The following is a 15,624-nucleotide window of genomic DNA, read 5'->3' as shown; positions in this document are numbered from 1 at the left end:
CACGAAAGAGCACCGTCTAGAGACTATTTCAAAAAATATTCGCAGTAACAGGTCAAAGCAATAAGTTTGTAGAAATTTTTCTACCTGGCACAGTTTCACTTGTGTGCGCAATCTTCAAAGCGTCCTCAGGGCATTAGAAATTTTTTTTTCAAGAAAAATCGCTTGAACAATTACTTCGCACTTTGAGGTAATACAGTATGGTTTTTTTCAGCAGAATCGCAGATGGTCGATAAAACACCGAGTACACTTGAGATGGAATGACCCATATATATATATATATATATATATATATATATATATATATATATATATATATATATATATATATATATATATATATATATATATATATATATATATATATATATATATATATATATATATATATAGTCATATCATAAGAAGCCAACAAACACTGACACCAAGGACAACATAGGGGAAATAACTTGTGCTTAATAAATGAAATAAAGAAACGATAAATTAACGGAAATTAAAGTGGATGAAAAAACTCCCAGGGTTCTACTACGACACATAAATACCCAAGAAAGTGGATGGGGAAACAGCGCCGCGGTAGCTCAATTGGTAGAGCAGCGCACGCGACATGCAAAGGTTGTGGTTTCGGTTCCCACCTGCGGCAAGTTGTTTTTTCATCCACTTTAATTTCCGTTAATTTATCGTTTCTTTATTTCATTTATTAAGCACAAGTTATTTCCCCTATGTTGTCCTTGGTGTCAGTGTTTGTTGGCTTCTTATGATATGACTAATAAAAATCGGGCCCCTCGGTTAACACCCTTTCTTCTCGCATATATATATATATATATATATATATATATATATATATATATATATATATATATATATATATATATATATATATATATATATATATATATATATATATATATATATATATATTTACGTGTACTAGTAGAACCCTGGGAGTGTTAGCCAGCGCCACCACTCACAGACCATGGCGGCGGACGTGGAACGCCCTTTTTGCCGCAGGCGTCACGAGAACGTGATCTTTTTGGGTGAAGGCAACTGGTCAATAAACCCACACATGGTACCTGAAGGCATCAATATATATATATATATATATATATATATATATATATATATAGGCGGGAAGGTTACCCGGGCTGAGCCCGCCAGGCTACCCTGCACTGGGGAAGGGGGGAAAGAGCTTGAGAGAGGAGACGGAATAGAGACATGAACGCCTGATTGTGTGTGTACCCGCGCAAAGTGCGAGTACAAGTGCACACAACGTGCGGCAGAGTTTAACGCTCAGAATGATTCACCTTCCAGGTTACGCTTTCTTGCGGGATTACTGCCCACAATATTCAGGACAACTTACACGACGTATGCGAAAACAGGCCGCCGGTTGAGCTCTTCCAGCCTGCTCTCGCCAGCGATCTACCGAATCTGAGCTTATAAATGCAAACTGGACATTTAAGCGGAATGAATCCTGATTTTGGCTGGTCATCCAGCGGAAATTTAGACGCCAGCGTGTCGCCATCTGCGACTCGGAAAACAATGCTTTGCGCATAGTTCTTCCAACTAGGGTGAATACTAAAAAAAAAGAACAAAAGAAAACGAGCAGCTGTATACATTCAGTTACATAAATTAAGATTACCATATGCAAAACTCATTATTCTACAGACTGCCATGGGATTCGAGAGAATTCACCTGCCTAGTCTGCGTTCGCTAAATACAAAAACATCCACACATCAAGGCACGCTTTTGTGCGTCGTCTGTTCCGGATTTTTAAAACAAGAGTCTGCACGTCTCACCCGTGGTAGCAAATGGTGTGAGCATAATTTTGAATGTTCTTACTTCGCGCACCACTATGTCTAACTGAAATTCGAATGTTCTCCTCAAGAAAAGAAATTCGACCTAGAAAAGGTCAGCGCCATATTTTTTCTTGCTTTGTATTCCCCATGCGTGCAAGCGGATGTGAAGGAAGTTAACAGCAATTGGAAAATAATTTATTATTCTTTTACCATACAGACACACCTGACAGGTTTCCTTTCGGGAGTGCAAGTTTCCTTTCGGAGTTTCCTTTCGGTTGCGGTCGTTTTACCGTCTCGCGCTTAACCGTGTAGCAATGAATGTACGCTTAGGTGCACGTGCCGGTTCGCAAGTACATGGTGCATCAGCCGGATACGCTGCGCCTCGCAGTCGGTGCGAATTTTTTTTTTTTTGAACAAGAGCTGCGCATCTGTTCATGCCGAAACGCTACGCGTCTACGCACCGTGTTTACCGCATGAACAGATGCGTAGCGTTTGTTCAAAAAAATATAATTCCCAGTTCCGCCCGGTAGGCGAAGCGCCCATTGCCGATAGTGAATTAGCAGATAGCTGTACGAAGTAAGGATAGTAGTTTTAACGGCCGTATAAACTTGTGAACATTCCCTTACTATCTAAATTACCAATAATACAATATGTAAGCGTGATTCAACGAGGGTGTAGAATTAAGCAGACACACAGAGACAGCGCTGTCTTTGCGTGTATGCTTCTTTCTACCTCCTTGTTCAGTCGCGCTTACACATTCTATCATGGATTCAGACCAACTAGCCCGTCAACGTGTTTTAACTAAATTAACCAGCACGATGTCACGCGCGCACAGGTAAACATGAACACATCTCGCTGGATAACAAACTGTCTGTGAAAACGCTGGAGTTAGGAATCGCGGCGGGAGCCGCGAGCCAATTGACCTCCGCGCATCTTTCGCTTCAACGCGAACGAAACGTCGAAAGCACAGCGCATAGGAAGCTACCGACGCTACGCGCACTCTGCAAGCAGTGCAGATCGCTTTGAAGACGAGGCACGCGTGGGCGTGCACTTTGGCCACGTCGCAGATCGCTTTCGACACACACGAGCGCCGGCAACGCATCCGTATACGGCATCCGCCTAAAGGCTGTTTCACATGGCGCGATTTTCAGTCAGCGAGACAGCGAATTCCGTCGCAGAGCGACCGCAGCGACGTCGTGGGCTCTCCGCGACTGGATTCCAACAAGTTGGTCGCGCCGTCGCTGAGTCGCAGCGATCGGCGCGATGTGGGAGGGGCAATGTGTGACGAAACAAAGCGCTGTCAAAATAGGCGCTTTCCTGTTTTACCGCGCGTTGGTAGCTCTGTTATGGTAGCTCTGAGGAGCAATGTTGCGTGCCAGATTTAGTTATCCTTTAATAAGGCGTACCTACCAGTGCCTGCGGCTTAGGAGCTTCATAAACATTTTTTTTCTTCCGCTCACACGATTCGTTTAAAAGGAGAAGCTGCACGCTATCAAGCTCGGGAGAAGGACGCCGCTTCAACATAAGGCACGTACCCACTTGATCGCCACCGCCGTCAACCTCTTCATCGCTACGAACTGCGCCAGCTGCTTATACATGCACACTCAATAGTAGCTTTTTCTTCTGCAAGAGCAAATACTCATCCAGGAAGAAAGTTGTGGCTTCCATAGTAACAACGAAACTAGAGTGTACTAAACGGAACCACCCCACCGACGCCGCACAAGCCACACGCTCATACTTGCAGTGTTGTGCAGCATCTCCCTCACCGCATCTGCAAGCTGTCGCAAAATCTCAACTGTTTCAAAACGTTAAAAATGGTGTACGTATTCTGTTGTCGAATAATAATACGAAAATTCGAATATTTCATTTGTTTCCACGTTGTTTTTATTTAACGATGCAGGCATGGATATTTTGTGAGCAGGGGGCAACCTTGCGCATCGCCGCGACGGGAATCTCGCTGCCGCAAACGCATGTGAAAGCTGTCAGCGAAAATCGCTCTGCGACGTGCGCGGCAGAACGATTTTTTTCGCCTCAATCGCGCCATGTGAAGCAGCCTTAAGCCGCCTAAGTACGGCGCCTGCGATTCGCGTGGCCAACGCCGTAGTAGACGCCGCGGTTGTCTCCACTCTGTACGGAGTGGCGGGCGAGGAGTACATCGAAACACCCTAGCAGCAAGACCTTCAAGTAGGTGCTGCTAGCAGCCGCCGGAGAAGAACGCCGCTCCTCCCTCGCCTGACCCCCCTGCCTCGCGCGCCCCAGGAGAGGGCACGCATCTAGGCGGCGTTTCTCGCTCGCACAGGCGAGAGTTAACCGCGTTCGTCGGCTCACCCTCGCACGCTCTCACGTATATGGAACCTCACGGCAACGGCGACGGCAGAAATGCGCCTGGAGTGTCCATATAGATACTATCGCAATAAAAATTAACTGTCGAATCCTAAGTTTTTTTTATCTAATCAACCTGCTTACTACATGCTTACACTTACTCTGAGCCCACTGATGTCTCGAGACGCAGTTCGGTGACGCGCCGAGTTGCGAACCGAAACAAGAGGCAGGTTTCAAACGCACAGAGACGATTTCGGTTGTTTCATATTTCTTTTTATCTAGTGTGATCAGGTTCATTATTCTCTATACTTATATTTTCCGTCGCTAACACTACTAAAAACTTCCATGTAATTCGCGGTACCCTACATTCCCACGCTCCGTCCACGAAGGCACCCCAGACGCTTTCAGATCCACTCACAAAGAGAGACCCAGAAAGAGAACTTGGTTTACTGCCCGCGCAACAACACAAGCTTCTCGAAGTGCCTCTGAGGGCTTTTGTTATTTCTATTATTGTTATCATTATTTTAATGTTTACTTTGTCATGGCTGCAAGTGTCAACTAGGCTCTAGCTTCTATGGCAAGGTGTGGAATTCGCGAACACCTGTTCGTTCCGTCTTGAAATGGCCGATGCACCAACGTGTGACAAGTGTGTCTATAGAAACGATCGAGCACCTGTTCTGCACTTGCCCTCAACACGACGTTGAATTAACGCATTTCTCTTTATAAAGCGCACTAAGCAAACTGGACTCTAGAACATTTCCTGAAGCAAAAGTTCTTGGACCCTGGCCACGTACGTCGCTGGCGCAGAAAGCTATTCGATCACTAGTGCAGTTTTTAAGACAACCGGCCTCAGTGACCGATTGTAGTCCCGCTGTGCGCCTTATTGCGTGCGTGCGGTCCTCCCTGTCCCTCCCTCTTTCTACTCCCCCTTTCCCTTACCCCCGGTGTAGGGTGGCAACCGGGACTCTCGTCTGGTTGACCTCCCCACCTTTTCTCTCCTTGCTTTGTCCCTCTCTTTTTTCACTAAGTAGGTAGATAACGACATAGAACGGAGTGTGGCTTGTTAGGCCAATTATTTTCCCGGACTGCTGCTAGATACGATGAAAACCACACCCTTGCAGTGATTAGTTAGCTAAGAGTATTTATCGCTAGGCTTACCATTGCCACAATGCTAACCTCGTGCTACACCGGCGCAGGTCCGAACGCTGCGAATGTGTCACGTGTCACGAACGTTTGTTGGCTGGAGTTACGCCCGTAGGGTGTAATCTGGCGACTTTATCTTATCGCTGGTGCACAATAATGCCTTGTCATGTATAGGCGCAGAAATGTGCGAGCTCAAGAGTATATTGTTTCCAACGTCCCCAACTAGTCTTCTAATAAACTTTACCAGCACATTATCGTCCTCCTTTCGACATGAGCGTGCCGTAAATTTCCCTTAACATTCGCTGCAGTTCGGGCATCACTTGTTGTATTCGCCTGACAGGATGCGAAGTGAGTTCAGGTCATTTCAGATCTTTGATGATGGCAGCCCAACGGCTGTCGGAGCCGTGCGTAGCTGCCATGACCCGGCCCTTACCTTTTTCTTGCAGCAAGGGAAGAAAGTGCCCAGGACGAAGATGGCCAACAGAGGACCGGACAGGGCTCCGACCAGCGAAGCTGAAGCCTGCGATAACGACAACGCAGATAAAAAAAGAGCAAAAGAGACAACCCTCGTCTTTAGTCTACACTGCAATCTCCCTTCTCGAAGTTTCATCATCATCATCATCATCATCATCATCATCATCATCATCATCATCATCATCATCAGCCTGGTTACGCCCACTGCAGGGCAAAGGCCTCTCCCATATTTCTCCAACAACCCCGGTCATGTACTAATTGTGGCCATGCCATCCCTGCAAACTTCTTAATCTCATCCGCCCACCTAACTTTCTACCATCCCCTGCTACGCTTCCCTTCCCTTGGAATCCAGCCCGTAAACCTTAATGACCATCGGTTATCTTCCCTCCTCATTACATGTCCTGCCCATGCCCATTTCTTTTTCTTGATTTCAACTAAGATGTCATTAACTCGCGTTTGTTCCCTCACCCAATCTGCTCTTTTCTTATCCCTTAACGTTACACCTATCATTCTTCTTTCCATAGCTCCTTGCGTCGTCCTCAATTTGAGTAGAACCCTTTTCGTAAGCCTCCAGGTTTCTGCCGCGTAGGTGAGTACTGGTAAGACACAGCTATTATACACTTTTCTCTTGAGGGATAATGGCAACCTGCTGTTCATGATCTGAGAAGTCTCTCGAAGTTTACTTCGTCATAACCCTTTGGGGAGACGTTTCGGGTCCTGATGCGGACCAATAAGTGCGTTAATCTGTGCGAAAACCACCATTGACACTTTTTTTGCGTTAAATAACAGAGTGAGCTCGAAGGAGCCTTCAAGGACGTTGCAGAAATAACTCGTGGCGGACGTACTTTGTAATGACACATGCCATTTTCCATCCTTATCGTGTGAAGCATAGCCCATTCTACTGAAATAAGAAGCACTTTCACCTCTACTTGTAATCTGAACAAACGAATTACAGTTATAACAGTAAGGGCTCATGGCTAGTCATAAGTGGCCCTGGTAGCTATTGATGAATGGGGGAAGCCGATGGTAAGTTGAGTCAAGGCGAAGAGGAAGAAGGATGAACGAGTTTCAATTGGTCCAAGACTTGGATGATTTCGCGAGAAATTTGCACCTAAGGGAGTACCTCTATGATCGTGCAACTGCAGAGGGTAGTCGTGATCAGCTACCTGAACTCTCCGATAAATCATGGACATCTGGTGAGGCACACGATAAATATTTGGACATGTACATTTGCGTGGTTCAAAAAGACAATGTAAAAAAGTACGAGAGGCATCGTCCCATCTACAGGACCCTCTAAAACAGGAAGAGGGGGCGCTGCGAACCTTGCGTGACGATCAAACAATTGTGATTAAGCCAGCGGGCAAAAGTGCTGCAGTGGAGGTACTTGACCGGAGTGTTTACATAGCCGAAGGTTTCCGTTAACTGGGCAACTCTAATTCTTATACAGAACTCCCAAGCAACCCTACGGAGAAGTTCAAAAGGGAAATAAAGGATCTCCTCACCCCTCTGCTCAAGGCAGGGAAGATAACCGAAACGGCATTTAAAGCCTTGATACCAAGAAGCTCTGGCTCCGGCCGTTTCTACTTACTACCCAAAATTCACAAATAAACAATCCTGGCTAGCCTATCATTTCCAGCAATGGTACATTGGTATTGGTATACATTAGTATCAGTGTATGTATATGTGTATGTATGCACATATGCTTATGTTGTCTATTTATATCGAGTTTGATACATCTGGTGTATTCAATTTTTGTTAATTTTTTAGCTGAATTTACAGCTTACTTTTCTGAAATTATCTCCTATGTAATTCTATTTTCCTCAATTTCTTTTGTTGTTGTGCTGCAGAAAAGAAAAAAAGAATTACTGCCTGTACGTCCACGTTACCTTTTTTTTTTCACATTGCCTGTTAAGTGCCTTGACTTATGTTATGTACCTATACTACTGCTGCACACTGTCGAACTATACCACAGGGGGCCGGGCTTAGTCAAGCTGCAGTAATGCAGCTTTTTCCCGCCACCCACTTTCTCTCTTTGTTGAGAGATGAAATAAAACTTTGACTTTGAACTGCGAAAATGTACAGCTTTATTGACATTCTCATTAAGGACATTCCATCTTCATTCCCCTCGTACATTAAAGACACAAATCCCTTCCTTCAGGAGGTATCAAACCTGGCGGTAACGGGGTGTGTGTATATATATATATATATATATATATATATATATATATATATATATATATATATATATATATATATATATATATATATATATATATATATATATATATATATATTGCAGGGTATTTGAGCGATATATATATATATATATATAATGCGATGAAGTTTATTCTCGTTCACGACGTTGTGGAACGCTAGGCAAAACAAGGCACTGCAAGGGCTGTCCGAAGCACGGGGTCGCTCGAGATCACGGCACGGCCCTTCGTCTTCCTCTTCAGACGGCGCATACACAGGGGCGCGTCTGCTTCATTACAATGCCCCGGGAGCTAAGCGTAGCCATCCTGGCGACTCAGGGCGCGGAGAAGATGAGCGGGTCGTAGTACGGTTTCAGGCGGTTGACATGTACTGTCTCTCGCCCACGACGACGCAGGTCTGGTGACACGGTGAGCGGCTCGACGATGTAGTTGACCGGTGAAGTGGCCTCGATTATACGGTATGGACCGTGATAACGCGCCAGGAGTTTGGAAGAAAGGCCAGGAATGTTGGCTGGTATCCAAAGCCACACAAGTGAACCAGGAACAAAGTTGGGCGGTGGTTGATGAGCACGGTCATGTCTTGTCTTTTGACGTTCTTGAGTCTCACTAGTCAGGGCACGTGCCAGCTGACGGCAATCTTCAGCATATTTGGCGACTTCGGAAAGCGGAGTATACTCTGTAGCGTCAGGTTGGTACGGCAGTATGGTGTCCAAAGGGCATGATGGCTCACGGCCATACACAAGGAAAAAGGGGGAAAAGCCGGTGGTCGCTTGCGTCGCGGTGTTGTACGCGAACGTAACAAAGGGGAGTACGGTGTCCCAGTTGGAGTGGTCGGATGAAATATACATCCGCAACATGTCGCCAAGTGTGCGATTGAAGCGCTCGGTAAGACCGTTGGTTTGGGGATGGTACGCGGTCGATTTGCGATGAATTATCCTGCACTCAGCGAGGAGGGCTTGGATGCCCTCCGACAGGAAGGCACGGCCCCTATCACTCAGTAATTCTCGGGGAGCACCGTGGCGAAGGACAAAATTGCGAAGGATGAAAAAACCAACGTCACGGGCGGTCGCTGCTGGCAGTGCTGCAGTCTCAGCGTAGCGAGTAAGGTGATCTACGCCGACAATAATCCACCGATTTCCACGCCCGCTGCATGGAAACGGGCCGTAGAGGTCGATGCCGACGCGGTCGAACGGACGAGACGGGCATGGCAGCGGCTGCAACGGTCCTGTGAAACGCTGTGTAGGTGTTTTGCTTTGTTGGCATGTAGTGCAAGACTGAATGTACTTTTGCACAAAGTTGTACATGCCTCTGCAATAATAGCGCTGACGCAACCTTGTGTAAGTTTTGAGGACGCCGGCATGAGCGCTTAGGGGGTCAGCGTGAAAAGACGCGCAGACGTCAGAGCGCATATGACGAGGTATAGCGAGGAGCCATTTGCGTCCGTCGGGCATGTAGTTTCGGCGATATAGAATGTTGTCCCGCACTGAGAAGTGGGTTGCTTGGCGACGCAGTGCTCGTGTCGAAGGGACATCAGACGGAGCAGCAAGGTAGTCGAGTAACATTGCAAGGGATGGGTCCTTGCGCTGCTCTGTGAGCATGTCAGGGATGGTGAACGGTGACAGGGTGGACGAGGAAGCTGACAACGACGCCAAATAAGGCGTCAGTGGGGAGCGAGAGAGCGCATCAGCGTCGGAGTGCTTGCGACCAGAGTGGTACATGACGCGGATGTCGTACTCTTGCAAGCGAAGCGCCCAACGTCCCAAGCGTCCAGACGGGTCTTTCAAGGAAGAAAGCCAACAAAGGGCATGGTGGTCAGTAACAACGGCGAAAGAACGGCCGTAAAGGTATGGGCGAAACTTGCTTAATGCCCAGATGATCGCTAGACACTCCTTTTCTGTGACGGAGTAATTTAATTCTGCTTTCTTTAGAGTACGGCTCGCATAAGCGACGACGTATTCATCATAGCCAGCTTTCCGTTGCGCTAAGACCGCGCCAAGGCCAACTCCGCTGGCGTCAGTATGGACTTCCGTGGGAGCATCAGGGTCGTAGTGGCGAAGAATCGGTGGTGAGGTCAACAAGTGGCGCAATTGCTGAAATGCTGCATCACATTCAGGTGACCATGCTGCTATGCCGTTACTGGCGGAAAGTAAACTTGTCAAAGGCGCCATGATGGATGCGAAATTGCGTACGAAGCGACGAAAATAAGAACATAAGCCAATAAAACTTCGGAGGGTTTTGATAGACGTGGGCCTTGGGAACTCTGCAACAGCGCGGAGCTTGTCTGGATCCGGGAGGACGCCGTCTTTTGAGATAACGTGACCCAATATGGTTAGCTTGCTTGCAGCAAAGTGGCACTTTTTGAGGTTAAGCTGTAGACCGGCAGAGGCGAGACAGGTCAGAATGTCATGCAGGCGAGCGAGGTGCGTCGGAAAATCGGTTGAGAAGACGACGATGTCGTCGAGGTAACATAAACAGGTCTTCCATTTGTGGCCACGAAGGATGGTGTCGATCATACGCTCAAAAGTAGCAGGCGCGTTGCACAACCCGAAGGGCATGACGTTAAATTCGTAGAGGCCATCGGGTGTAACGAATGCGGTTTTCGGACGGTCAGGCTTGGCCATGGGAACTTGCCAGTACCCGGAGCGCAGATCCAAGGAACTGAAGTATTCTGCGCCTTGTAAACAGTCGAGAGCGTCATCGATTCGAGGCAGAGGATAAACGTCTTTCCTCGTTATCTTGTTTAGGCGTCTGTAGTCGACACAAAAGCGAATGGAGCCATCTTTTTTCCTCACCAATACGACAGGTGAAGACCAAGGACTTTGAGAGGGACGGATGACTTTACGTTGGAGCATGTCGTCCACGTGCTCCGTGATGATTCGGCGCTCTTCGGCAGAGACACGATACGGGCGCTGTCGCAAGGGGGAGTGGGAACCAGTGTCGATGATGTGAGAAACACCGGTGGCACGGCCCAGTGACGTCTGATGACAGTCGAAAGAAGAGACAAACTTGTGAAGGAGAGCGAGAAGTTGGCGGCGATGAGATGGGGATAGTGCAGGGTCGATGGCCTTGTCAAAACCCACTGAAGGTGATGAGCCGGAGACCGAAGCGATGGCGTCAAGGTGACGGAGGGAGGCGGCAGGAACATCGAAGTCGTCGACGTAGTCGACCGCTTGAAAGTATCCTACCGTCTCTCCACGCAGTAGGCTGATCGGGTACTGGTAGTAGTTGGTGACCAGCATCACAGTTGAGCCAGAGGTTACAGTAAGCACGGCAAACGGAAGAACAATGCCCTTGCGTTGAGCAAACACATCGGACGGCGTGAACACTACGGTGGCGTCAGATGCGGAATCAGACGACAAGACAACAGCCATCGACGACTCAGGAGGTACGGTTGTGTCGGCATCAACAGTGAGTTTGTCGGCAAAGTGAGGAGAGCTGGTCGGCAGTGATTCACATAGTGGTAAAAGCGACACTTCTGCACGTGAACAGTCAATGACAGCATGATGACGTGACAGGAAATCCCAACCAATGATGAGGTCGTGAGAGCACGATGGTAGCACGAAACACTCGATTATGTACAGAACGTCGTTGATGACGACACGGGCCGTGCATACAGCTGAAGGGTGGATTCGCTGCGCGCTGGCAGTGGCGAGCACCAGGCCAGAGCGAGCTGTAGTCACTTTTCGTAGCTTGCGGCAAAGGCCCTCGTGAATGACGGATACGGCTGCTCCGGTATCGACTAGTGCCACTGCTGGTACTCCCTCTACAAAAACGGTAATTACATTTTGCGGCGAAGATTGAGGTCTTGAGAAAATCGACGTATTTGCAGTTCTTGCCTCAGGAACTGCAGCAGTCAGTTTCCCTCTTCAGTGGGAACTCGACGACGCAGGGGCGAAATCGAGCGCCGACGAGGGGAAGGGGAACGCCGAGTTTCCAACCGGCGTTGGAGCTGCAGGAAGCCGGCGTAGGAGCTGCAGGAAGCCGGCGTAGGAGCTGCAGGAAGCGCTTCAGATATGTGATTTCGGATGGCTTCCTGCAGCGTTGGAGGCAAAGCTGCCGTAGGTGCGTCACTGTGAGGCAGCAGCGAGAGCTGCCTGGCCACCTCTTCACGGATAAAATCTTTGATATGCTGCGAGAGGGTCGAGTTGGTGAATTCGGTAGAAACCGCGATGCTGGAGACGGAATCGGCGTGCTGGATGTTCTGGCGGGCGATGGAACGTTGGCGGCGCAGCTCGTCAAAGCTCTGGCAGAGGTTAATGAGGACGGATACGCTAGTTGGGCCTTTGGCCAGCAACATCTGGAATGCGCTGTCCTCGATGCCCTTGAGGATGTGTTTGATCTTGTCATCCTCTGACATGCTGGGATTGACCCGCTTGCACAAATCGAGAACATCCTCGATGTAGCTGGGGAATGTTTCTCCAGGCTGCTGTGCGCGCTGGCGTAGACGCTGTTCAGGGCGAAGCGTACGCACAGCTGGGCGATCAAACACTTCTGCAAACAGAGTCTTAAAGGCGGACCAGCTTGTAAAGTCTGATTCGTGGTTGAAGAACCAAAGTTTGGCTACGTCGGCGAGGTAGAACGGCACGTTGGTCAGCTTAGACTGGTCATCCCATCGGTTATGGGCACTTACACGTTCGTACGATGAGAGCCAGTCTTCCACGGCGTGTTCGGCGGTCCCACTGAAAATGGGTGGGTCGCGCTGACGAGGGACGCCGGCGCAGATGACAGTGGCAGCCGGTGGGGCGGGCAACGAGGTGGCGGGATCAGGCATAGTGCAAGGCGATCTTGTTGGCAGGGTGCGAGTGCGGAGCTCCAGGACGAGGCGAAGGATCTCAGCAAACTCCACCAAATGCGATGAAGTTTATTCTCGTTCACGACGTTGTGGAACGCTAGGCAAAACAAGGCACTGCAAGGGCTGTCCGAAGCACGGGGTCGCTCGAAATCACGGCACGGCCCTTCGTCTTCCTCTTCAGACGGCACATACACAGGGGCGCGTCTGCTTCATTACAATATATATATATATATATATATATATATATATATATATATATATATATATATATATATATATATATATATATATATATATTGCAGGGTATTTGAGCGAACACTTTCAATATTTGTTAAAGGCTGCCGGCAGCTATCACAATTCTAGTTCATTGGCTGGTCCACTCGATGACGCGGACATTACGTGCACAAAAATTTGAAATGCATAATCGACTAATTAGCGCAATTTCACTAATTAACTTTTCAACTAGTTACCGTATGGCCCGTATTGCAATTTACAAGTTCTAGCCGAGTAGTTCACGAGGAAGATTTACTTGGAACTAATTCTCAGGACGACGCCAGTTTCGAGATATTAATTCCCGAACTTTGCGGAGAAACGCATTGGCGTTCCTGTTAATTTAACAAAACGTCGTCTTATGCACTGAACGCAGCGTCACGCAAAGTCTGATTAACGTTTACGAAGCAGCCCTACCTGTGACGAGCCACACGGTATATTCCTTCAGCCATTCGGCAAGCTGACATGGCGGCTATCTTGGACCGCCACTACATATTCGTGAAATTGCAGAGACATTGCACGGGCTTCTGCACGCTACTGTTAACTTTCTTTTTGGAACACTAGGGTCGCAATGTAACTGCCGAGGACCAGAAAAAAAAATTGCAGCTCCACGTCACGTTTCGTCATCTTGATGAAAGCGCATAATTGCATTTGGAAAACTTCCGCTTCCCGGCACAAATGTTAAAACACGTGACTTCTCGACGGCCAATCAGAGAGTCAACATGGCGGATGATGGCGGCCGTGCGGCCGCCATGCGTGTCGGAAATAGAGTTCCAGGTGGTGTGAAGCTGGCTGGAAATGCGTATTTCTGCCAATCGCTGCGGTGGCTTAGCGGTTGTGGCGTTGCGCTAAGACCGAGGACGCGGGTTCGATTGGCGGTTGCGACGGCTTCATTAAGATGGAGGCAAAATGAAATAAACTCCTGCGAACCGTGCATCGAGTTAACGAACACGTTAACGAACCCCAGGAGGTAAAAAAATTAATCCGTAGGCCCTCACAACGGCATGCCTCATAATGACATCGTGCTTTTGGCACGTAATAGCCCGGAATTTAATTTTGAGGTGTCTTTGTGTGACATAGTCAGGTGGAATGCTGCATTACATGACTTCTCTGAGTAACGCAGTGGCCCTTGTTATATGGCGAATAGGGGCATACTGATCTTCGCTGTTGTAGCTGTCAGTCATTGCGAAAGCAGACAGAGATCTCTCCCATCATTTTCTCTTTGTCTCTGTGTGTGGATACGGTATGGCATTCCCAAATTTTATGAATGGGTGCTCGCAATTTCACTCGATGAAGTCCTTGTCCATTGAAATATAAGAACGACTATAACATTTTTACGCTTCTTATTAAGACACATCTCTCAGCCTTGCTTATTCTCCCCCTCCGCCACTACCCCCTTCTTTTCTAGGCACGAAAATGTTTAAAAAGTACTGACCTGTATGATAGATTCCATGGTACCGGTGAGAAATGCGATCGATATGGAGAGCAGGCCGTAGGCTGCGGCTGAAATTTCGGGGATTCAGTTCTGGCCGCGTCACCATCTAGGTGCTAAGTATAAGGTCCAGGCTCACCCATCGCCTTCGTGAGTCGGAGCGCGGCGCCATCGCTGATGTTGACCCGGGGCCGAACGAAGTCGTCCCAAGTGACGGCGGCCAGGGCGTTGTAGCCCGACGAAAGTGTGCTGGGAGGAGAATTTGGAAAACTATACCGAGGAGCTTCTAAGCGGATCGTCGCGAGAAAGCTACATGGCATTTTAGGACAGAACTGCTTAAAACACTGCTTCCGCACATAACACACACACACACACACACACACACACACACACACACACACACACACACACACACACACACACACACACGCACACGCACACGCGCACACGCACACACACACACACACACACACACACACACACACACACACACACACACACACACACACACACACACACACACGCAGGGAAAGGCAGGTAGGTCAACCAAAGTTGCAGGACATACTTTTGGTTTTCCCGTTACCGTTCTAAGGTCCGTCACGGACCAAATCGGCCTCTTTTTTGTTTGCCGCTCTCCTTATTTGTGTAGAACGCGAAGTAAGATAAAATGCAAAGCCGGAATATTGATTACACAGGCATTGCTTTCAACACTTTTAACGCTAGCCTACTGTTAGTTTGAGCGAGCTTGCTGGACTTCCTCGCAGAAAATTCTTCGCTTATGTATTTCAGTCTCAGCAACTGATACTTCACAGACAGCCACGCTGTGTAAACAACTTCTCGCCTCGTTCGTCAAAACTGTTAAGGGAGGCTGTCTGTTTGCTGGACAATCTTAGCGTTAATTCATCACCGACACCGCCTGTGCGCCCTCATCGACGCCCAGGTCACACGGCCGCTTCGGCGCTCCCACGAAGGTTGCGTTGCTGGACCGCGCCGTCAGCCTTTCACCGCGGCAGCCGTACAAACTCTAAGTTGACCTATAACGTGGATACTTGAGCTTTTCGAGAGGTTGCGCTTTTCGAGCTTTTGCACTTTCTAAGAATGTCTTCGAAACAATTGTGGGAATAAATTGAAAATTCACTTGTCACAGTTACTATATTTTATTTCATCTTTTAAACAAACATAATCACA

The 15,624-nt window shown here is 48.1% G+C and overlaps 1 protein-coding gene across 3 annotated transcripts in view; it reads right to left on the bottom strand.

The window, feature by feature from the left end:
* LOC135906851 (sodium-coupled monocarboxylate transporter 1-like) overlaps positions 1–15,624 on the bottom strand; it is an 80,300-nt gene that overhangs the window by 16,705 nt on the left and 47,971 nt on the right. For all 3 annotated transcript variants that reach the window (XM_070538526.1, XM_065438457.2, XM_065438458.2), the window contains 3 exons: positions 14,576–14,685; positions 14,440–14,507; positions 5,689–5,775 (listed from right to left, as the gene is read on the bottom strand). In XM_070538526.1, the coding sequence (XP_070394627.1) occupies positions 5,689–5,775; positions 14,440–14,507; positions 14,576–14,685 (265 nt within the window). The remainder of the gene's footprint in view (positions 1–5,688; positions 5,776–14,439; positions 14,508–14,575; positions 14,686–15,624) is intronic.

This window comes from Dermacentor albipictus, chromosome 5 (genome assembly GCF_038994185.2).
Source record: "Dermacentor albipictus isolate Rhodes 1998 colony chromosome 5, USDA_Dalb.pri_finalv2, whole genome shotgun sequence".
Lineage (NCBI taxonomy): Eukaryota > Metazoa > Arthropoda > Arachnida > Ixodida > Ixodidae > Dermacentor > Dermacentor albipictus.
Note: the sequence above shows the minus strand (reverse complement) of the source record. Positions and strands in the feature narration are given on the sequence as shown.